This window comes from Chelonus insularis, unplaced genomic scaffold, assembly GCF_013357705.1.
Source record: "Chelonus insularis isolate UGA/USDA-ARS -01 unplaced genomic scaffold, ASM1335770v1 contig_17_pilon, whole genome shotgun sequence".
Lineage (NCBI taxonomy): Eukaryota > Metazoa > Arthropoda > Insecta > Hymenoptera > Braconidae > Chelonus > Chelonus insularis.
In genome coordinates, this window is record NW_023276415.1 from 2,332,961 (window position 1) to 2,357,464 (window position 24,504).

A 24,504-nucleotide genomic window follows, 5' to 3' on the forward strand; every position below is an offset into this window, starting at 1 on the left:
ATTATGGAACATAGAAAATCTTGTAATGTTATTATTTCAAAAGTATTCACAAATTTTATAATTAAAAAAGTTGTTCCTTAAAATATGTCATCTACACGGCAATTCAGTTCCAAAAATAATTTAAGGATTAATATTACTGCTGAAGTAACTTTTGATAAATGTATGAAGTCATATCTTACTTGGCAGTGATCCTATGTAATATGAACTTTCATTAATAATTTAAATATTCTATCTTTGTACTTTATTTACTTAAATGAATCTCATGCCTACATTTTCAATTTAAATTGAATATATTATTTTAATCAAACTTCCTTTTAATAATGAGTTTTTTCTGACATCACTATGTGATCAAAAGAAAAAAAAAGCTTTCTCAATAGACATTTTCTTCATGAAGTCGAATGCTCTGCATATCAAGCACCTATGAATTTTAATTACTGCTAATTATTCCATAATTTACTTCTTATTCAAGCGATTTTTGAAGTGAAATTGACTTTACTTAATTAAAATTCTTATTTCGAACTAAATCTACTTCAATCACTGATATTTATATTCTTATTGATAATATAAAATTTATAATCAATATTCAATTAGCTTTCAAATAAGATATTTTGCATTTTATTATTAAAATATGTATGATCTCCAAAAGCTTCTTGAAATCAACTTCAACAAATTAATTGAGAGACTTCTAAATTTACTTCGTACAGCTTATTCTAGGAAGTGCCACAATTTATAAATACTTCACAGTAGCATATAATTTTAGAAATTTGTGGTTTGTTTATCATTGAAATGATTTTAAATACTTCTTCCTTAATTACACACCATAAAACATTATATTCATTGGATCCTATAATGTAAATTTATCTTAATATTTCTTGATATTTTTCATTAATTTTCAGAAAAAATATTTTTAAATCTAGATTTTCTTTCTAGTAAATTTACTTGTAACATTTTACATATTCCAAATGATTGTTCAACTTTGTGGCATTTCAAACTGCATTATACTCATCGGTGGAACGAGTAACAATGGAAATATCATGGCATATGTGTAACTCAATATCAAAATTGAATGCAATGTCGTGATACGGTTCAAAGAATCTATGTACCACTAATGATAATACTATAGACAATGCAGACAAATTTAGTTATTCTACGAAGTAGTGTTTCAAATTCTTTAGGTACAAATACAGTATTAATAATGTAATAACTACAATTATAAAATAGTTATACATGATGATTTTATTGAAGTCTCTTTTTCTGAATATAAACTATTTTGATATTGAACATTTGAGTGCTTTGAACGAATTTCAACTGACTGGAAAAATGATTAAAAGTAAAAAAGAATGCTTGTAAAAAATTATTTTGTCAACAAAATAAGAGGCAAACAATCGCAGTATACGGTGCCAAATGATATGGAAATAAAAGTATCTTTTTTTTTGTAATCATGCTCACGCCAGGACCACTTTTTTGTCAGCCTGTAATTTTCAAGCAATATCATTCAATATTTTGATGATGGTATGTATATAATAATAATAATAATAATATAATATATTTATTATATAATATAATATACTAAAATAATATAATATATATAATATAATAATATGATATATTATATAATATATTTAATGTATCAGATATTGAATAACAAGAATTATGAAAAAATTTTTTTTAAAGACTTTTTCTAAAAGTCTATTTGATAATAACAATGTATTTTAAGCTGAATTCAAATTTTATACAGTAGAATCTTGAATTTCTTTACCCTGAATCAATGATAAAGTTATTAATTGTTTGATAAACTCTCAACGTAGTCTGGAATCATTACACGACTACCTGCTATATTTTCAATTATTATCATTTGTTATTTATAAAATCGTTCTTTTTGATTCTGTGTGTATTATTACACTTTATTCGAAACTTAAGAACTTTTAATAAGTCGTATACTAATATCACCCTTGGTCTTTTCCAACAAATTAAAAATAAAGAAACGGTTCAAAGTTTTTGTATGAATATGGTGTTACTACTATAATCATGAATTAAAATATTTATTTACTTCTTGAACTTTTAAGAAAATAAGTTCATTATAGACATACATGAATAAGTCGTCTTCACTTGGAGCAAAGAAATTTACACCACTTTTCAAAGCTGATTTAATCAAGGTAAGTTTTTTGAAACAAAAAATTACGAAAATTTTCTCCCCAAATAAAGTATACTAAAGTGCTTCCACTTGTTACCACACAAATGAGACTTTTGAACCAACTTTTACTTAAAAAGTGCAAAGAGTTATACGATGTAATCAAGCTAAGAGTTACATTAAGACTGTGGCTCTGATGCTCATTTTCAATTCACCGATCGATTCTAATAAGTCTAAAGCCTAATAAGATAAATGAAGTATAATTCTATCTCTTATGTTTTACAATTATATCGATTGTACAATCAGCTTACAATTGTTTCTAAAATCATTAACCCTACTCCAAAGAGCATTAGAAGAGTTACCGATCTCCAACTTGGTCAGTTCATAAAGATCTCTCATAGACATGACTGAAATAACAGTAGCCAATTATTTGGCATATCGAAAATTTAATCGAAGACTTCTACCATTCATAGGATGGTCAAAGCAAAATACTAACAAAATAAATCGTTGTATTCCACATATACAATTATATTTGAGTCTCAGTATGGCATTTTTCTTACTTCGATATGTCAAGGTTCACTGTGATAGCATTGCAACTGTTACCAGAAGTTTGAGTGTTATGACGGGTTTCTTTACAATTTCGATGAAGGTACATAATTTGTTTTTGTTTTCTTTATTAATTTATTCAATAATAATCTGTTAAAAATAATTTAGTGTAAGCATGCAATTCATAAAATTTTAGTGATGTATTGCAATATTGATTTTTTTTTTTAATGATTAAGAAAAAATTGCAATACTGAATTTTAAAATATTATTATATAAATAATTATCTGAGACTCTTGTAATTTCTTTAAAGATGGTATGCTTGATAGTACATCAAAAAGAAGTATCAGAACTCCAAGAAGTATTAGATGAATACTTTGTTAATTTGCTAAAACGAAAAGAATTTTCATCTCTAATCTTAAAAAAACTCAATATTTATCGATTTTTGACTTGGAATTTGATTATATTTCTTCTTATGTCTACATGCATTTTATTAATTATTCCAGCATATACAATTATTTATAATGGTATTCATCATGTTGACCCTTCACGCTTAATACTTGTTTACCCAACATCTTATCCTTGGACCGTTCCTTTATCTGGTTTAATTTTTCATCTGCATTTTGTTTATGAATGTTTAGCAACTGTTGCAATATTTACTATAACTGTGAGTGTTGACTCATTATTTTTATTTTATGTATTTTTAATAATTGGACAACTTCGAGAAATTTCTTATTATATTACACATGTTGATGAGAAAAATAACCCTGAAATTATAATCCAAAAGTGTGTTATCCAATATTCAATATTAATCAAATGTCGAGACAATATGGAGAAAATTTATGGTCCCATAGTTCTTAGTATAATGGTCACTAATGCCATTGTTTTGTGTACATTAATCCATCAGATGACTAAGGTATTAAATAAAGCTTAGTGATCATGAACATTTGAAATTAAAAAGAATTAATAATACTATTATGTTTATTTACAATAGATGAAGATAGTGACAATCGTTAAAGCAATGCATTTCTTTGCTTATATCACAATGAAAGTAACTCAAACCTTTATGTATTCATGGTGTGGAACTCAGTTAAAAGAAGAGGTAATCGGCAAAAATTTACAATGACGAGATCAAATTTCCAATCTAAGTGTGAATATACTTTACCAACAGAGCGAAAATTTTAGAGAAGCCATTTATGCTGCTAATTGGTATGGAAATAAGCGTTTCATGACTTCTATCATAATTATGCTGCAGCAAAGACCACTAGTATTGACAGCATGTAGTATATCAGTACTTACTGTTGATATTTTTGTCAAGGTGATTCATTTATTTTTCCATTTTTTTCATTTTTACAATAATACAATTTGATTGTTTCTCTTTTATAGATACTGAACACAACAATATCATATTATTTCCTCATAAAAACCTTAGAATCATAATAGAGCCTAGAAATTAAATATATTCATTGAGTTATATGATCGAGGTCTAATATGTTAATTTACTAAATCAAAGAGTAGATCTCAAGCACTTTTTTTATAGCACTGTATACCTTTAATCATTAATATACATTGTTAAATAATTCTAAATATGTATTTGTTTTTTTTTAACAACTAATTAGCATTATCAATACTAAATATCATTATATTTTAAATTTAATATTAATTATTCTCGTGTAAAAAAAATGTGTTCCAGAGCCATGCTCGCGGAGTTCCAAATTTTAATGCCGCCGCTGAAACGGAGCGGCACGAATTTGGAAGTTTTTGGTAAAATTTTTTAATAGTTCATTTTCACGCACCATTAATTATTAGTTGCACAAAACTGTTTTTTTTTCTTACACTAAAAATTTTTCCACTTTTTTAAAAATTTTCTTCAGTTCAAATGATTTGTATTTTTCTCAATGACAGTTTAAAACGCAGAATATTTTACCGCTTGTGTATTATTTTTCTAGTTACTCGTTAACTGAGTTTAAAGGGAAAACATTCATTCAAACTTTTGAACTAAAATCATCGAATTTTTATTTTTCAAAACGTGCCAAATTTGTACCGCTCAACACATTTTTTACACGGGAATAATTGATATTAATTTCTTTTCAAGACTGGCTTGATTTTTATTTTAGTGAAAATAAACTAGCAATTATCATTATGTGTGAAACCGAGTTCAATGTCTACAAATAATTTTGTTTCTGGATAATAGTGATCACTGAATTCGAAATTCATTGGGACGTTAGTAGTGTGGATCTTTCGGGTCGCACCAAGACCACTGAAGAGCACTAATATTTTGATATTAATATTCATTTGATAAGTATTCTCAAGTATGGTTCATAAAATTTTAACTTCAAAAATTCGTCACAAATCTATAGCTTCATTTCAACTCATTTAATGACAGATATTATTTACACATTAATTTCAAAAATAAGGTATTTAGTATTATATTATTTATGTTTATGGGCTGCTATTAAGTCCTAATTATTGAATAATACGAATAAAACTGGTTAATCATTTAAAAAATGTTTTATTAACAATATTTAATAAATTCTACCACCTGTAGAAAAAATTCTTAAATTCAAATTTTAAAATGAATTGCTCAAGAAAACTAAGACATATTCTGTGAATGATGAATAAAAGTTTTTTTCTAACTCTTACCACGAAAATTAGTCTTTACTTAATATCAAATAAATGCAGCAACTTTTTAGACCATTATATCAAGAACTATAAAGAACATATATGATGTAATCAGTTCAAAAGTTGCATTAAGACTGGCATGGTTGCTTATTGTAAATTCATCAATCGATTCTAAAGTCTAATGGAGTAAATCAAAAGTAATTTTTCTTCTTATATTTTCCAATTACATAGATTGAAATAAATTTGTCTCATTATATGTAACTTATTAACCCCACTCCAGCAGAACAAGTAGGGTTATTGGTCTCTAAGGTAGTCAGTTGGCTAAGATAATCCATTAGAACAGGTTCACATTGATTGATAATGTCAAGTCTCAAGATAGCTGATTATTTAGCATATCGTAGTTTCAATCGAAAGCTGCTGTTATTCTTTGGATGGTCAGAGCAGCAGTCTAGTAAGATTATTCGATTTATTCCACATGTACAATTATATTTGAGCCTTACCATGGCCTTTCTTGTTCTTCGTTATGTTAAAATTCATAGTGACAGTATCGTTGCTGTAACCAGAAGTCTGAGTGTTATGACTGGTTTATTCACTATAGCTCTTAAGGTAAATTATTTTTCTCTGAATTTATTCCAATGTTCTTCTAAATAATTTAGGATTTTTAATCAATGTTATGATAATGTTTATTGATTCAATTTTTGATTTGTTGAAAAATAAACGAATAAATATCAAGACAAAAGTTCATTTTCCAAAGACAACGATGAACTCTATTAAGATGATATTTATTTTGCTAATAGTACAAGTTTGATTAAAATTCGATAAAAGCTCATGACCCAACAATCTGTTAAAACAAATTTACTCAAGTTGATCATTTAATCAATAATGTTTATTTTTAAAAATATTTGAATCAATTTTCCGTTAATTCTATTATCTCGTTGAATAATTTTTTTTCTTAATTACAATCAGACAATTTTTTTAAGTAGATGTGTTAATGAGTACTCTAGATGTTATTCGTATACTATTCGAATAAATTAATATAGTATTTTTTTTAAGATGATATGTGTGATAATAAATCGAAAAGAAGTATGTGACCTTCAAAGAATTTTGGATGAAAATTTTCTTACACTGTTAGAGAAAAAAGAAGTTCTACCTTTCATCTTAAAGAAAATGGATGTATACCGATTTCTAACATGGAATTTTGTTATTTTTCTGTGTATGTCGACGGGTATATTGATTATCATTCCAGTATATACAATTATTTACAATAATATTTATCACATGGATCCCACTCGTCTTTTACTGATTTATCCTGCTTCTTATCCTTGGACAGTTCCTTTAACTGGATTAGTTTTTCATCTGCATTTTATTTATGAATCTCTAGCAACCGTTGTAATTTTCACAATCACTTTAAGTGCTGATTCTTTATTTTTATTTTACATTTTTTTAATTACTGGAAAACTTCGGGAAATCGCTTATCATATAACACACATTGATGAAAGAAGCAGTCCTGAAGTTGTAATTAAAAAGTGTGTAATTGAATATTCTATTCTGATCAAATGTCGAAATAAGATGGAAAAAATTTATGGGCCCATAGTATTGAGTATAATGATTACCAATGCTATTGTGCTTTGTATGTTGATTCATCAAATGACTAAGGTATAATAATTTGAATTATTAATAATAAAAAAAATATTTTTTAATAAACTTGATATCTAATTTGCTTTTTTTCAATCCAATGAAAAAAGATACTGTTGATATGATTATATAATGATTCATTACAGATGAAAATTTTAACATTCATGAAAGCAATGCATTTTTTTGCGTACATTGCTGTAAAAGTTACTCAAACTTTTATGTATTCATGGTGTGGAACTCAGTTAAAGGTGGAGGTAATCGAAACAAATACACAATGACAAGATCAAATTTGCAATCTAAGTGTAAAAATACTTTACCAACAGAGCGAAAATTTTAGAGAAGCTATTTATGCTGCTAATTGGTATGGAAATAAGCGTTTCATGACTTCTATCATAATTATGCTGCAGCAAAGACCACTGATATTAACAGCGTGCAAAATATCAATTCTTACTGTTGACATTTTTGTTAAGGTAATATATTTTAATTACAATCTTATCTAAATTACACAAGTGAAAACATTTCAATAAATTTCTATAAATGTTCTATGCAAATATTCATGTTTGTATAATTTTTTTTCTAATAAATTCATTCCTATAAACTGATCTTGTGTAAAAATTACAAACTTAATGTAAATGAACTTTTTTACAAGACTTTTTGTAATCTTAAAAATTTTTTTTTTTTTTTTTTTTTTTTTAAAATTGATCAATATTTAATTATTTTATTAACATTATTCCACAATTAACACCTTTTTTCAGATTCTCAACACCACTATATCGTACTATTTTCTTATAAAAACTCTAGAGACATAATAGATCATAAAAAACGTTGATGATATTTTTTTGGAAAATTAATTCTCACTGATACTGATTAAATATTGAATACTATTTTATGTTTAGTGTTTAAAATAGAACAAAACCAATTCTGCTTACTTGGTACCATCAATGTGCTTGAAAAGCTAATAAAACATATTACTAAGAACTGTAAAGTCCTACAATTCTCAGGAAGTAATCAACTCGAATGTTGTATTAAGACTGTGGCTCTGATGCTCATTTTCAATTCATCGATCGATTCTAAAGTCTAATGGAGTAAATCAAATGTAATTTTTTTCTCATTTTTACAATTTCACAATTACATCGATTGTAAAATGACAAGTAGAGTTGCATATAGTATCTCTCCCACTCTTAGTAAGGGTACCCTAAAAGGCTTTAACATAATCAGTTTGCTGAAATCACTCATTGGTATAAGTTTCATTTAAAGTATATCTACAATGTCGGATAAACAAATAAATCGCTATCTGAATTATCGCAAATTCAATCAAAAACTCCTGATTTTTATAGGCTGGTCAAATCATTTTCGTAAATTAGCTTTTTTATTTCCATATGTCCAGCTGTATTTAGGCCTTACTATGGTATATGTTTCAATTCGGTTTACAGTAAATTACTGTAAAACTCTGGCAGCTCTTACCAGAAGTTTGAGTGTTATTACAGGCTTTTCTACCATTACGATGAAGGTAAATCTTTTTTTTATCAATCATTTTCATTACAACTTCACTTTTTAACTATATGTTTGTCAAGAAACATTTTATGTAAAGTTTTAGTGAAAAACTTTTAAATCTATTCAGCTTTGTTTTGAACAAAGTTCAACATATGGATGTAGTTTTATGAGTACTTTAAAGAAATTTACATCACTTTTCAATTTTTTTTTTCATCTATGAAATAAGTTTTTGATAAAAACTACCCTAGCAGTTGAGCAAATCTGAGACATTATCAAATGAAAAATAATGATATTATTACTACGTAAAATTTGTTCTTTCCTGAAAAAATAATCAGATCTAGTGAGATCTATAGGGATCCTAATTGGTACTTTATTAAATCTGATCAAATCTAAATTGATTTTAAATTCTATTGGATCTTGGAAATCAAGGTATACTTGATTAAATCTGAAACTGACTTTTATTGATCAATATAAGATTTGGTCAAATTCAGCTCAGTTTCATATCACTAAATCCAATCAAATCTACTTAGATCTTACTACGTTGTTTTTTCGGTGTAATTGACATTTTTAAATCCAATCAGATCTGATTAGATCTATGCGTGAATATAGACACGTGCATGTATACATAAGCATTATTGAATATTTACAATTCCAAAACGTATGTTCTTTTTAAACAAGCAATATGTTGTGTCTACGCAGTTCTCATTCAATCTTCTTGAACTCAATCAAATACATATAAATGTATTTTTTTGAACAAAAATATTTCAGATCTGATAATTTTTTCATAAATTTGATAATTCAAATATTTATTACTATATAGAAAAAAAAAATTGATAATAAAAAGAATACATTTTACTTCAAAGAAGAGCTAATTTTTTTGTTATATGAAAATGTTTAGGGTAATTTTTATTTTAAAACAAGTCTTTGTACTATGTTATATGGAAACATATTTTTTTTGAAGATGGCATGTGTGATAATACATCGAAAGGAAATCTTTGAGCTCCAAGAAACTCTAGATGAACATTTTTTAAATCTTCTGAAAATTAAAAAATTCGCAAATATTGTTTTAAACAAGATCGATGTGTATCAATTATTGACTTGGAGTTTCATAACTTTTCTTAGTATCTCTTCCTGCACTGTGGTATTAATTCCCGCCTACAGAATAATCCATAACAGTATTTATCACATCGAACCCACTCGTCTGTTACTAGTATATCCTACTTCATATCCCTGGACTGTTCCTTTAACTGGAAATATTTTTCTTCTGCATTTTATTTTTGAATCTATGGCAACTGTTGCGATTTTTACTATAACTGTAAGTGTCGACTGTTTGTTTTTATTTTATATATTTTTAATGGTTGGACAACTACGTGAGATTTCTCATGATATTTCTAACATCGGTGAAAAATCGGAGATTGATGATATAGTACGGAAATGTGTGACGCAATATTCTTCATTAATAAAATGTCGTGACAACATGGAAAAAATTTACGGACCAATTATCCTTTGTGTTATAATCACTAATGCTATTGTACTCTGTACTTTAATTTACCAAATTACTCAGGTATGATATTAGATCAGATAAAAGTAGTGAAATAGTCATAACAGTAGTCGTAGAAGTAGTAGTAGTAGTAGTAGTAGTAGTAGTGGAAAAATACATTAAAAATTATTACACAAAAGTGTTTATGAGTATTACTCGTAAAATGGTAGTTTTGTCACCTGGAAATACTAATAATGCAATGAAAATTATTGAATTTGAATAATATTGATAATAAAATATTGATATTGATACAGTTTTACGAAGTATAAAAAAGTATTTTTCAAAATAATCAAAATTAATTTAAAAAAATTAACACATTTTTATATAATAATTCATCATTTTGTTGTTTATTGAACAAGACAACAAGTAATTTCTCAAAAAAAGCAACAAGTAATTAGTTCTATAATGATTGGCCAAGTACATTGATAGAATAATGTTTATTTTCCGACTGAAAAGCAAAGCTAGTTATTCCTGCTCTATCAATAATCGAGTCTAACCATTCTCAACCAGAGCTTGCTTTCTACTTGGACAGTGAAGAGATCATCAAACAGTATAGTAGTACGGTGGTTTTAATTATCGCAACAAATGTTTGTTGCTTTAAATTTATTTTTAAATCTTGTTATAAAGACACCAATCAAGGAACATTGATCATTGTTTTGAAAATCTTGGACTAAAATCTTTGATTGATAATTTTAATGTCCAAGCTGCTGACGGTGTAATAATTTTTAATGTAGTTTTAGTAGTTATAGCAATGCACTAAAATTCTTTTTACATCAATCAAACAGTTACTTTCGTACAAAAAAAGCTTATTGATAATAATCGATATTTATTAGTTGCTCTTTAAAAATGAATCAGCGAACATTCATTATTTGTAACAATAAGTATAAAACTAATTCAAATAGTGTTGGTTTTATAATTAAAAATAGATGAATATTTACTACATTTCAGGGACTTTTAGTGATTTTTGTTAGTTTGTTTGTAAAGAGCATAAATTATGTTCATTGGCTACATCACTAGCAGGAAAACACGACTGGCCGTCTTGGTTCAATATTGGGCCATGGTTAACTTGGACTGGCACGATTTTAGACAAAAAATGGTGTTACGATTTAAATATTTTGCCTTGTATTAATAAAAAAAAAATGATAATAATAGAAAAAACAGATAGAATAGAAGAGAGGAAAAAAAATGAGTTAGCGTGGACGGATCACACGAGAAATAGTTTGATGAGCGAAGTGACAGAGATATTTTTGTTGAGGGATGTTTGCTAGGAAAAAAGGGTAGTGAATAGTGTGAGATACTTCTATCTAGGGGTGTTTTAAGAAAAGGTAATGAGTGGTGTGAGATACGTTTATTGAGAGATATTTAAGAAGGAAGGGAATATCAATAACCAAGTCCACAAGCGAAGTGAAGAACTCTTGTCAAGATATGTTAAGCCAAGAAGAGAGAGAAAATAGGTAAGGGATGTAGCATTAAGTGAGTTCGCAAGCGAAGAAGATACAGAAATTTATGTGAAATAAATTTACGTGGACGGGGTAAATAGGCAAAGGGGAATCGTAGGAGAAGTTTAAAAAGGGGTTAGTACACAAAAATTCAGTACAAAATACTTGTGAAAACTAAGCAGAATATACATTGCAAATCCCAAGATTTCATAAACGTGTTAAAATAACACACGTAAAGTGTGTTTAATGTAAAATGTCCATAAACAAACAAGACATGATTTGTAGACACTTTTTACACATTTCACAGTGTGTTAAAATCTATAGTTTGTTTATGGCATTTAACATTGAAGAGGCTTAATGTGTTAAAAGTGTCTACTAGAATAACACACTTGGATTTGCAGTGTAGTAGTCTGATTCCAACTACCAATTTTTGTTGATCAAGCCTTGCTCGGATTTTCACGACTTTCTTGGTTAAAGAATAGAATTTGTATTTTGAATGTTGTGTTGAACTTAGAAAATTTCTGTTACCTGCACTGTAAATCCCAGTTTTCCAAAATGCATTATTTTAATGCGGATAAGTGTGTTAAATATGACGTCACCCATTTGATTAACATTGTAGTCACTTTTAACGCAGATCTAAGTGTGTATACTTCGAAAAATCTTATAATCAAAAAACTCTGTATCTATCTAACCATCATACTTATTTAATCAATCAATGTCGTTTGGGGTCAGCAAATCAAAATTCAACGTGAGTAATTTTATTCATTTACAACCTATCTGCTTGTTCTTTATACTTTGTTGTTATCTAATATGTGAAAATGCATCTACTATAGTAGAAAATCAATATCCTGAAATATTTCATAAATATTTCTGTGTTATATCTTATCTATCTCATAATCACCACCAACCTGAAGCAAGATCTCCGCTCCCAAGCAAGTTGAAAAAGTTCTTTCTCGCAACTTAAACTATGAGATTGTCAGCCAGTTATGGAACGTAACAATAGCTAGTCGTGATTTCTTGTTAAGGATTAATGATCCTATTTTCGTATATCAATCATAATTAAGTGAACGTATAAAAAATATTTAAATAAAAAAAAATTTGCTATTGGAGTAAGTTCTATGATTTTTTTAAACAATTATAAAATGATCTTTGTTATATCATAGTGCTATTTTTTATTAATGTAAATAATTATCTCTCTTTGTATTATTAAAATAAATACATTGAAAGTAGATAGACTATGAGAGTTCTACCGCACTTTTTTTTTTTCTTGGGATGCTGCGGTAGAACTCTCATAGCTGTGGACGCATGGAGTGGGGATGAATATTGTGGTAGAACTCTCATAGCTGTGCACGCTAAAGTGGGGGGTGAAGGTGTCTCTAAGGTTTTCATGGTAGAAAGCTGTAAACGTGAAAAGTGGGGGGTAGGGGGTGTCTCTAAGGTTTTTGCGGTAGAACTCTCATAGCTGTGCACGCTAAAGTGGGGGGTGAAGGTGTCTCTAAGGTTTTCATGGTAGAACTCTCATAGCTGTAGACGTGGGGGAGTTCTTGGGTTTTGTTGGGGGGTTGAGGGGGGATTCAGGCGTGGGAGAAAATCTAAGCATAGCCTTAGACGTGCATAGACATGCAGCTACATATCCTCAATTCAACATTAAGTAGGTTTCTTTGATAATTTATTAAAAAAAGGCATGCAGCTTAATGCTCCTTCTCCAATTAAAAGTCGAGAATCTATCAGTTACGTTTCGATCGTGAGTGAAATACAATCATTGTAAACTAATCGTTAAATTTATCCATCATCATTTATCTGACATGGCTTCTTTACCAAAAAATAAGTGTCATATATGTCGATCGGCAGATTGCTATGTATACATAGCGGAAGAGTTAGCATTTGAACATGATGTGGACTTGAGACCATTTGGATATTCATGGAAATTCCTTAAAGAAGAAGGATTGTATATTGGGTTTATTCGATCCAACTGTGGAAACCATACTGCAATTGGTATAAGTAAATCAACTAGTGAGTTTGATGTAGAAGAAAAAGTACATGAATCTCTGGCATATGCTTGAAAAAAAATTGTAATACAATTGAACAATTTAAATATTGAAGAAAACTTAAAGAATTTAAGTCTTCAGGAAAATTTTAAGATACTTGAAGATCAAAAAATAGATTCTCTACTTAAAGAAGGCTATGGCGCGTTGAGAGCCTACATTAATACACATCCTGAAATGCTCCCTGATGAAGATATAACATCTCGATTCAATAAGGATGAAATAAAATCATGGATTGTCGACTTTTGCTATGGGTGTGAGCTGAAAGAATGCTTCATAACACAATTATGGGCATTATGTACCAAACATCGCTACAAATACAATTTTTCATGGGATTCAATAACAGAATCATCAGGCAAAGTGTGCATAATAAAAATGGAAAATGAATATATAGATTCCAATGATATGAAAATCGATATTGGAGCTCTAGGAATAAGTATGTACAGGAGAGATGATATGCTCACAATTGAAAATTCGGAGGAATTTTCATGTAGCGCTCATGAAGCTACAGCATACGCTGCAAAAAAAAATAATTGCGCAAATAATTGATCCAGAAGCAGCTTAAACTACGCCTAACATTCTTCAAGATAATAAAATCAAACGCTTGAATCAAGAAAATATGCTCAATAAGCACATCGATGAGCATCCTGAAGTTCTTCTAGATGAGGATATGAGACGTGTCTATGAAACTAACAGTGTAAAACCTCACTGGTTCGCTGCAACAATGTAAATTTAAGATTTAAAAAAATGTAATCACTAATAAATTTATATATGTTCAATGTTTTCTCTAATAAACTACAAGTCTCACAATTCGGGAGCTATTTAATTTATGTTTTTTTTTAAATAAATAAATTCCTTTGAAATTTTTCATCGTTTTTGAAAGTAGAAGGGGAGAGGAGGATCTATGACTATCTAACAACAATCGAATGTCCATCGTAATAATCCTCAATTTATTTTAAGAATGATGTATCAGTATTTCTAAAACTCTCAGTCGAGTAAGATCATTCTTTCATTCAAAAAATGAATACTGTTGTGGTAAACGTACAAGGTTATACCTTTATGGATAGTGAGTTTGTTGTTAAAGAATTTTCTATCAACTCTTTGAGTAATTTCTAAGATAAATCATTAGAACGTACTGTGTTGTTTCAACCTCCACAAAGTTTTGCATCTTTAGAGTGCGATTATCAAAATCAAATTTCATGGGATACTTATGCTATTCATGGAATTGATTGGGGATATGGTGAAGTTCCATATGATCATCTAAAAAAAGTCATAACGAATGCATTACAGAATGCAACATATATTTACGTTGCTGATGGTTTACAAAAAAATTTTTTCCTGAAATTTTCAACATCAAATCAAGTAATAATTGATATTTCAATTTTTGGATATGGAACATCGGGTATAACATCAGCGCACAAACTTGAATGTTGTACATATGATACAAAACATTAACATATACATTTTTTCAAAATTATAATTATTAAATATTTCCTAAAGAACTTGCTTCTTCATCGATGCCACACAAGAAATCATCAATTGCTCCTTGATTCTGATGATTGTGGTTATTATCCATTTTTAATCCATGGATAAACATGGTATTGAAGCGTGCTGATGTAGAATCTTCTCATGACAGTCTATGTTCTCCAATATTATAATGACTTGAATATATCTCACCGCTCTCAACTTGAATACACGCCATTTCTTTACAGAAGAATTTTTTATTTATTCTAAAGCCATCCATATCAATGATGTGCGTTATTTTTGGATAATTTGCCATTGTTAAAAATTTCAGCTTTAATTACATTTAAAAAAATGAAACTTTAATTAAATTTTTTTATTTAATATTATGATGATGATGATGGTAATGATGACCCATTGCTTCTTCAATTTATATTGCTTAATATTCTGCAACACATGGCGACAAGTGATTCAGGTGCTCCATAATTTACAATACGTTAAGAGTACTTTTCTTGACGTTTCTTAGTTTGATAATTATAATTTGTGCTTTTATTTGTATCAAAATAATATCCACTAAATGGTAATATTTCCTTTTTACATATAGTATTATCAAACATCAAATCAATAAATTTAAAATATGGCTCGATAAACATTTGATCATTCTCAAATAACACATCAAATGTTTCTTTTGTGACTTGTATATGAATAACTTGTGAAGGTGTTCTTTGATGATTAAACACATGCATAAATGCATTTATATCAGAAATGTGATGAGTGCTACAATTTCGAATGTATTAATTGATTTTGTAGTAGTCATTTTGTTGTTCTATATCATCATTTTTTATAAAACATTCATAATGAATAATTCAATAATCAATATCTGTATATGTATTAGTATATCCCAATAAATATGAAGCAAATCCACCAGCGATGATTCCTGGTTTTGGTTTTTTCAATTCTAAATACACTTCTGGCGCAGTTTGTTCAATTTTTGCACATAAAGTTTGATTTAACGCAAGTCTATTTTGAATGTATAACTTGTAGAACTGATCACTTATCAACCACTTTCCCATATTTATTATACAATTTTACAAGACTTATGTCGGAAGCAAGACTGGTGATTTTTGAAAACAAATCTCCCAATAAATAGAGGGTAGGTTTTTTCCTCTCTACTTGTGTTTTCCCGCACAGGACATTTTTCTAGATTTCATAGCAACTTAAGATTATTAATTTTCTTTTCAAATTTATTCTCTAATAGGTTATCAAAGAAAGCTGCTTAATATCAAATTAAGGACATGCAGCTGCATGTCTATGCACGTCTAAGGCTATGCTTAGATTTTCTCCCACGCCTGAATCCCCCCCTCAACCCCCCAACAAAACCCAAGAACTCCCCCACGTCTACAGCTATGAGAGTTCTACCATGAAAACCTTAGAGACACCTTCACCCCCCACTTTAGCGTGCACAGCTATGAGAGTTCTACCGCAAAAACCTTAGAGACACCCCCTACCCCCCACTTTTCACGTTTACAGCTTTCTACCATGAAAACCTTAGAGACACCCCCTACCCCCCACTTTTCACGTTTACAGCTTTCTACCATGAAAACCTTAGAGACACCTTCACCCCCCACTTTAGCGTGCACAGCTATGAGAGTTCTACCACAATATTCATCCCCACTCCATGCGTCCACAGCTATGAGAGTTCTACCGCAGCATCCCAAGAAAAAAAAAAAGTGCGGTAGAACTCTCATAGTCTATCTACTATAGAAATTAATTTTTTTTACAGTACAAAAGTATAAATTAGAGTAATTAATAATAATTAAACTTTACAGATGAAATCTATAACAATCCTAAGAGCAATTCGAATTCTCGCCTACGTTTTAACAAAAGTTATTCAAACCTATATGTATTCATGGTGCGGAACACATTTAACAATGGAGGTAATAAAAATGAAAAAATAAAAAGCTGCAACTCAAGCTGAATGTTCTTTATTAAACAGAGCGAAGAATATAGAAATGCTATTTATAGTGCCGATTGGTATGGAGAAAAACGTTTTATGACAGCCATCATAATCATGCTTAAACAAAGACCATTAATATTGTCAGCATGTCACTTTTCAACCGTTTCCGTCGATATTTTTATGAAGGTAAAATTTTACCCATCAGTTGTGATCATTTCAGTTCGTAGTTAATCATTTATTGATATTATTATTTATGTAACTTTTTTCAGATATTAAATACAACAGTGTCATATTATTTTCTTATAAAAACGTTGGAAGCTTAAAAATTTGTTATATAATAGTTGATTGTCGACAAAAATGTGAAAGAATAAAAAAATAGTAATTTATTTGCATCTTAAAAAATTTTCTTCATTTATTATAAGACAAATAGGATTAAGTAGTAAGATGGGTTGTATAATATTTAAATTTGTTAAAGCAAAACAATTTATGAAAACATGCTTCTTTCTGTTTCACGAAAATTAATTCTGTCTTGTACATAACACAACTAGAACTTTTCCAACTAATTTCCACCAGCTTAAAAGAATACACTAATGCATGAAATTTACATAATTCATCTCTGTAAAACTAAGATTGTAAATATCAACGCAAGTTAAAATTTTTGACACCCTCTGTTCAGGAAAAAATTAACATTTCATTATATTACGCATTTTCCGGACGACAAGTTTCATTCAAATTAATCCAACTCAATAATTATTAATTTCGCTATACAAAATTACTGTAATCGGATAAGTTTTTTTTAAAACTTAAAATGTTTATATCTTTTTTTTTTAAACGAATAAATGTATGTGTGTATGTATAATTGATCAGACTTCTAAAAAATACTAAAAAAATATTTAAATATAAATACGAATAGTGTAATTATATTTAAATACTAATAAATTTATTCAACAATTTTCGTATATACTACTAGGTTATACGTACAACGTTAAATACATGTTTTTTTAATTACCATTTTGATGATTCTTATAATGATATTTCACTTTGTATTTTAAAAGCAATCCAGTATACACCAACAAAAGGTATTTTATTTAAAAGATTTAAAATAAAATAATCTTTTTAAAATATTGAAATACAATTATTAAATACTTTCTATTGTTGATTCCTTTTGATTTTTACTATGGTAACTGAAAATTTAATCAATAATCAATATTTCGTTCAATGAAGAAGATCGAAAAATCTAATGAAATATTGATTTTGTAACATCTTTCTATTTATAAGTATGTTGCTAATATTTTTTATTGTCAATAATAATTGTTAACATCCTAGTGGGAAGTTATTGTAATAGGTTTAATTGTGTAAATCTCAAATTTCGACATATCTTCACGTTTCAAGGTACCGAGAGAAAACAGTTTTTAAGTAGATGGCTATGTGTGTGCCTGTATGTATGTGCTTTTAGAGTTATTTTTCGTCTTAATTATCTCGAGAAGAAAAAATGATATCGATGTATCGATTGCATTGGACGCATAATTACGCAACTTAAAATTGATTATATTTTCAGCAAAATCGATCTAGCCATTTTTTATGCAGAATCAACTATCAGAAAAAACTAAAAAAAAGAATAACTAGCTAATTCGTTTATGAGAACTCAAGAGAAGAAAGATAATTTCAAAAAAAAAATCATAAGTATCCACGTTTGTGGTGGTTTTAATGAAATTAGAAATCGATCTTCAATATTTTTACAAGTAGAAGCAAAATTAGTCGATAGTACCATTTACTCCAACCACGTATGAACTTGCTCTCAAAATTAATGTAAGCATCGACCAATTACGATAACTACATTAAACTGGATGCTAAAAGGATGCTATTCGATATTCGATCGATATTCAATATTTGCGCTTTATCAAACTTGCAACTTCAGTTAATAACTTTGCCTTTAGATTAATTAATCAACTCATAAAAGGAATTTCATTCTCTTCATCATATTAAAAGGTCATTTAATCAAAATACATAAAGTTCCAATAGCTTAATCATTTATTAAATACTTAAAGATTAAAAATATTTGAAAACCATCGAAAACAATTGCAATTATAATTTTATTAAAAAATTAAAAAAAAGAGAGTTTATTCAACATAAAAATAGTAAAGAATAAAAAAACAATTCTGTAGGATCAAGTGATATATCTGTATACAGAGCCAACGACCTTCTGGGTAACTAGGTTGAAACTATTGGCCTGAAAGCATCTCAAATTGAAGAAGTGAATACGATAAGCATGGCTCGAGAAAGATCCTTTTTAAGTACCGTTTCGAATGGAGGTTCATGCGAAAACGAGAGGAAGTCGAAAGAACCAAGGAAACGGTAAGAATACTTATAAGATACCAGTAAAACATACCGAGCTAACGAACATTATATTTTTTGAAAATTTTTTTTTTAGGTATTTTCATGATGTCAAGAGCCATTTTGAATGCATTTTATATAGATTTTTTTAATTATGAGAGAAATAAATCGTCTTTTAGATCGAAATTATCGATTAAACTTGGAGAAATAAATATCGCTGCAGTGAGATTTAGGTAAGATAACTTTTATCTTCAATTATTTTCTAGAACTTATTGTTAATTGCGCAATCAAAAAAGTATGTAGTGCAATGTGGTAACGGTAATTGGAAAACTTATTTAGTAATAGTGTGAAAATAGCAGAATAATGAGGTATAGCACGAAATTGCACAAAAAATTCTTTTTTAACTTTGGCTCTATCATGTTCACGCAATAGATGGTATGATGACTTGGATAACTTGTAATTTATCGTTCATAATATTCAATATTTTCACCATTTTTATGTGGATATGAATTTTATGTACTGAAAGTTTTTGCTCTATTCTTCCAAATAGTTCAACTTCTAAAATTATTCTTTCTTATCAAGATTACGTGATGAAAATTAAATAAAATTCGGTTCAACTCAAAATCTGATTACTAAGATCATAATTTGATTAGTTTAAATTCTAGGTTTATAAATCTTATTCGTTACCTTCTTGGAATAAAGCGTTGATTAATTTTTTGTTTAGATTATTTCTGGCACGAATTTTTATTTTCATTCGCAATAAGATGAAAGTTATTTTTTCTAATTTCAATCAACTTGGTGGCCATTGCCTGTGATATAATATTTTCATCAGGAACATTTCCTGCCTACTATACACAGTAGATAGGAAGAGATAAAACTCGTCTATATCGTTATTTTTTTTATTTGTTCGGTTCAGAGGCCGAATTGTGACTGACGCACCAGTGCATACACGAATTTTTTCGATCGATATTACAATTGACAAACTAATACAAGCAATTTTGTCATTATCGTTATTTTCCAAATTGATCTATGAATTATTAGAGTATCTACCCCTTCCTAAACAATTGTATGCATGCTTAACTTTTTTCGAGTACACCATGACATCATACACAGGACTATCTATCTAACTGTCTTCAGAATAGCACTAATATACCTATCAGCTAAATCATTTTATCAGCAAATAAATTTTAAAAGATAGAGTTATCAAACATGTCCAGTAATAAAATATCGGAGTATTTAACTTACAGAGAAGTTGTTAAAAAATTGCTATTACTAACAGGGGTATGGCCAGTGGAAAAGCCTAGTGTGATTTATCGATCATTACCATATATACAAATAGTTGTGGGGTTTAGTATGGCTTATGTAATATTTGGATTTGTTCGAGCACATTCAGACAATATTAACTTAATGACGAGAGGGCTGAGTATAATAACTGCTTTTTTGACTATTGTCCTGAAGGTAACTATAATTAAATGAAATTATTTTATGAAGACTTTATTTTACTAGGGTTTATTCTGAATCTTCAATTAAAATAAGGAAATGAAATTTTAAAAAGTGCATTATGTAATTCTTCAGATTTTTTTTATGACAAAAAATGATAAATTGGTTTTTTAATAAAATATGTTTTATTTAATGAAATTTATAAAAAGTTGTTAATTAAATTATTATTTTGAGCAAAATCAACATAGATTGCAAATATATATGTATATTTGCATTTGATTTTTAATTCTAAACACCAACTGAATGCAATAATTTAGTAAAATGACATCATGATAATTTTTTTTTTTCAATTTATCTTAATGCTAATAATTTTTCAGAAACTTTTATAATAGAATAAAGTAACAAATATTTTTTTACCATTTTGATGAGAGAGAAAAATTAACAGAAAGTAATTCATTGTACATTATTGAATTTGGGCTTTAACAAGCTTCCATTTAATAGCTAACATGATGACCTTAAAAACATTTTTTTGCAACTACCCATACAATTTCCACAAAAATATCTCTCATTTAACTTTTGGAATCAAAGTTAAATTTTCATGTTTTACACATAGAATCACAAAAATAATATGTTTAATAACATAGATAACTTTATGCAAAAAAATTTTTATGAAAATATAAATATAATTAAATAAAATTATGTATCACAAAATTAAACTACATATGATTTACATTTTTATATAATTATATTAAAATGAGTATGGCCAATATTTTTATATATTTTCATATAACTTTTGTGATGCAATTTTAGAAATTCATATCAACACTTATATTTTCGGGAAAATTTTTATAAAAACTTCAAATTTCTCCACTACATGCATTTATACAAATTAATGACCATCGATTTTTTACTTTAAACTAGTATTGTTATTAATTTTAAACCTTTTTTATCATTTTTCAAATTTTATTTTCTCAACTTATTTGTGTTCCAATAAATTTACTTTTATTAACTGTTCATTTGATTTTGATTTGATTTGAAAAAGTCTGATTAAAAAATTTACACTTCAATTACAGTGGAGAAAGCATCAAATCAATATTTTAATCAGTTGAATATAAGACCTTACAAAAAGGTTTAGTGATATGTATAATTTTTACCTTCAATTAAAGCTGATATGTAAAATGTTTGATGCACAAAATTCATTGATGAATCCAATGTTGGCACCTTCATTCTAATTTGAGTGACATCTTCATGATCTATTCTTCCCCATCATCATCGTCCTCCTGAAACAATGGATTCTGTACAATAACAATAATTAATGAAAATAATTTTCAATTTATTTTCAGATGACATGTCTGATCATTTATCGAAGAGAAATATATGATCTCCACGAGCTTTTAGATGTATATTTTAAAAACTTACTTCAAGACCTAAATGTCATAAAAACAGTACTAAGCAATGTGACAACTTTTCGTCGATTAACAATAGTATTCATTATTCTAGTAGTTTACTCTTGTGGATGTTGGGTTTTTCTTCCCTTATACCATAATTATCAACAATATTCTCGTCACATTCAACCAACTAAATACGCACTAATATATCCTACTAACTATCCATGGAACATTCCAACAAGTGGATATATTTTTCATTTGCATTTTATTTTTGAAACTATTGCATCTACCATTCTATGTTTAATCACTACGAGTGTAGATTCGCTTTTTGCTTTCTACGCATTCCAAATAATTGGTCAACTCCGTGAAATTTCTCACTATATATCACTTGTTGATGAAAATAACAACGATAAAAGCATCATACGCAAATGCGTAATCCAGTACCAGAATTTGATGAAATGTCGAGATATGATTGAAAAAATGTATGGGCCAATGATTTTATGGATTATGATTACCAATGCAGTCATATTGTGTACTGTGATGTTCCAAATTACACATGTAAGAACAATAGCATATATTTGTTCATAAGACTTTTTTATAACTACCCAACTGGAATTTTTACATAATAATACATTTCTGGTTTAAATCAATTTTTGTTTTCTCTTCGAGAGGTTCAATTATTTTGACATTATTGTTCCCAATATGATATTATTATTAATGATACAGCCTCTTTGAAGAAAACAAACTTGAATTCTTAATTAAAAATTGTTTAATAGATGAAATCTATATCAAAAGGGAGAATTGGATTATTATTTACATGGATTTCTCTGAAAACTCTTCAAACCTTCATATATTCTTGGAGTGGATCTCAGTTGACAGTTGAGGTAATTAAATACTTCTTTTATTAGAATAAATTAATTGAAAAAATTTTTTACAGAGTGAAAATTATAGCACCGCCGTGTATTGTTCCAAATGGTATGGGAATAAAAGTTTCATGAGTTCCGTTATCATCATGCTCACGCAAAGGCCACTAGTTTTGACAGCCTGTAATTTTTCAGTCGTTTCGCTTGATATGTTTGTCACGGTAAATATTTTTTTAATCAAATTCTATTTATAGTTTACAAAATTTGTAATAACTTCAACATTAACAGTAAATTTCATTTTTAATAATCCACTGTATTTCTGATTTTTCTAGATCTTGAACACAACTATGTCATACTTTTTTCTACTTCAAGCATTAGAAACCGAAGTATAACTTTAATTATTCGGATTTTATTCTCATTAACCAACTAACTAATAGTATTACGTTTTTCGTACTTTTAAATAAGATACTGAGCAATAAGACCATTGTTATCACCTTCATCACCGTTGATCCCCATTGATCACTTATTTTTCATTTTTACATGAAAATGATATAAAAATTGAGTATGTAAATGATACTTTAAAATGCTCTTCTAAAAAGTCCACGATAATTCTCAGAAACAGAATAATTAAACCTCGATAAATATTAGTAATTTCTTAATTTATATACGTAGCTTTCAATGATGTAAGTATTTTTTAAGTAATAGACTTTCCTGAAACTAGAATTTTATGCTCATTATCAACGATTTTTGCTATCATTATTTATACTTAGCGTACATCCCTGTACAGCCCTAAAGAAGGGAGTTATTTTTGATACGATCATTATATTACCAAAAAAGATATTCAATTATGTTATCCTTTTTCATTTGTTTTTTTTTTCAATGTTTTGAAGTTCTTTTCATGGGTCTTATTTGTCCGGACTGCAAAAGGAACTGTATGAGTAGTGAAGTTTTACTGTAACTGTATATGTAGTACATACAATTGGTATTTGTATCTTCGGTAATACGATTTTTTCCCCCTTTTCAACATGGATAACCGATTTTTTAGAAGTTAGAATTTACTTCATGGGGAATAAACCCAGATATTGAGAGAATATTTGGTACTGAAACCTCAACACTTACTGAGTCACTAACGTGAGTTTCTTTTCACGTAATTCAAGATTGATAATTAATTCCATTTATAGATGATTAATTAAATATTTTCAAGTAAATACTATGCATGACTTTAATTAAGAAAAAAGTCTCTTATTCGTATTTAACTTTTGAACACGAACTTCATCACTGTCATCATGACTAATAAATCCTACGATGTCATTTGGTTGACAGCAGCATTAAGACTACTTCGACAATGCTTATTTTAAATTCAACGATCGATGAAGTCTTTGAACTCTAATAGGGTAATTCATAAATAATATTTTTCAATCATTTCTCATAAAAAATTACTTTTCTTTATGCATTTTAAAATCATCTTTATCTTAAAGAAATTGGTTTATACACTAATAGGATCTTTATCATAATTAGTTTGCTAAGGTTTTTCAAACATAAGCCTTGGAACAGCGAATTTACAATGGCAAACACAAATGTTACTCGTTACTTGCAATATCGTAAATATAAT

General features: G+C 28.1%; 3 protein-coding genes across 3 annotated transcripts; all 3 read left to right on the plus strand.

Annotated features, from left to right (window-relative positions):
* The first annotated feature begins 2,534 nt into the window (after nucleotides 1-2,534).
* Nucleotides 2,535-4,114, plus strand: LOC118064313 (odorant receptor 9a-like). The gene is made up of 5 exons (XM_035078814.1): nucleotides 2,535-2,780; nucleotides 2,988-3,590; nucleotides 3,669-3,776; nucleotides 3,846-3,992; nucleotides 4,061-4,114. Exons 1-5 carry the CDS (start codon nucleotides 2,535-2,537, stop codon nucleotides 4,112-4,114), a joined length of 1,158 nt encoding a protein of 385 aa, XP_034934705.1.
* Nucleotides 4,115-5,708: 1,594 nt separating this feature from the next.
* LOC118064314 (odorant receptor 47a-like) lies at nucleotides 5,709-17,190 on the plus strand. Its single transcript, XM_035078815.1, has 4 exons — nucleotides 5,709-5,902; nucleotides 16,740-16,847; nucleotides 16,907-17,053; nucleotides 17,137-17,190. The coding sequence occupies exons 1-4, from the start codon at nucleotides 5,798-5,800 to the stop codon at nucleotides 17,188-17,190; spliced, it is 414 nt and encodes a 137-aa protein (XP_034934706.1). The 5' UTR covers nucleotides 5,709-5,797.
* A 3,220-nt stretch (nucleotides 17,191-20,410) lies between these two features.
* On the plus strand, nucleotides 20,411-23,284 carry LOC118064315 (odorant receptor 4-like). The gene is made up of 5 exons (XM_035078816.1): nucleotides 20,411-20,659; nucleotides 21,985-22,587; nucleotides 22,806-22,913; nucleotides 22,967-23,113; nucleotides 23,225-23,284. The coding sequence occupies exons 1-5, from the start codon at nucleotides 20,411-20,413 to the stop codon at nucleotides 23,282-23,284; spliced, it is 1,167 nt and encodes a 388-aa protein (XP_034934707.1).
* The last annotated feature ends 1,220 nt before the right edge of the window (nucleotides 23,285-24,504 follow it).

Excerpts from the sequence above, each read along its gene's own strand:
- LOC118064313 (XM_035078814.1), top strand. The coding sequence starts at position 2,535 with ATGACTGAAATAACAGTAGCCAATTATTTGGCATATCGAAAATTTAAT. Across the intron at positions 2,781-2,987 it reads TCTTTACAATTTCGATGAAG|ATGGTATGCTTGATAGTACA; the intron begins GTACATAATTTG and ends ATTTCTTTAAAG. Across the intron at positions 3,591-3,668 it reads TAATCCATCAGATGACTAAG|ATGAAGATAGTGACAATCGT; the intron begins GTATTAAATAAA and ends TATTTACAATAG.
- LOC118064314 (XM_035078815.1), top strand. The coding sequence starts at position 5,798 with ATGGCCTTTCTTGTTCTTCGTTATGTTAAAATTCATAGTGACAGTATC. Across the intron at positions 16,848-16,906 it reads GAACACATTTAACAATGGAG|AGCGAAGAATATAGAAATGC; the intron begins GTAATAAAAATG and ends TTTATTAAACAG. Across the intron at positions 17,054-17,136 it reads CCGTCGATATTTTTATGAAG|ATATTAAATACAACAGTGTC; the intron begins GTAAAATTTTAC and ends AACTTTTTTCAG.
- LOC118064315 (XM_035078816.1), top strand. The coding sequence starts at position 20,411 with ATGTCCAGTAATAAAATATCGGAGTATTTAACTTACAGAGAAGTTGTT. Across the intron at positions 20,660-21,984 it reads TTTTGACTATTGTCCTGAAG|ATGACATGTCTGATCATTTA; the intron begins GTAACTATAATT and ends ATTTATTTTCAG. Across the intron at positions 23,114-23,224 it reads CGCTTGATATGTTTGTCACG|ATCTTGAACACAACTATGTC; the intron begins GTAAATATTTTT and ends TGATTTTTCTAG.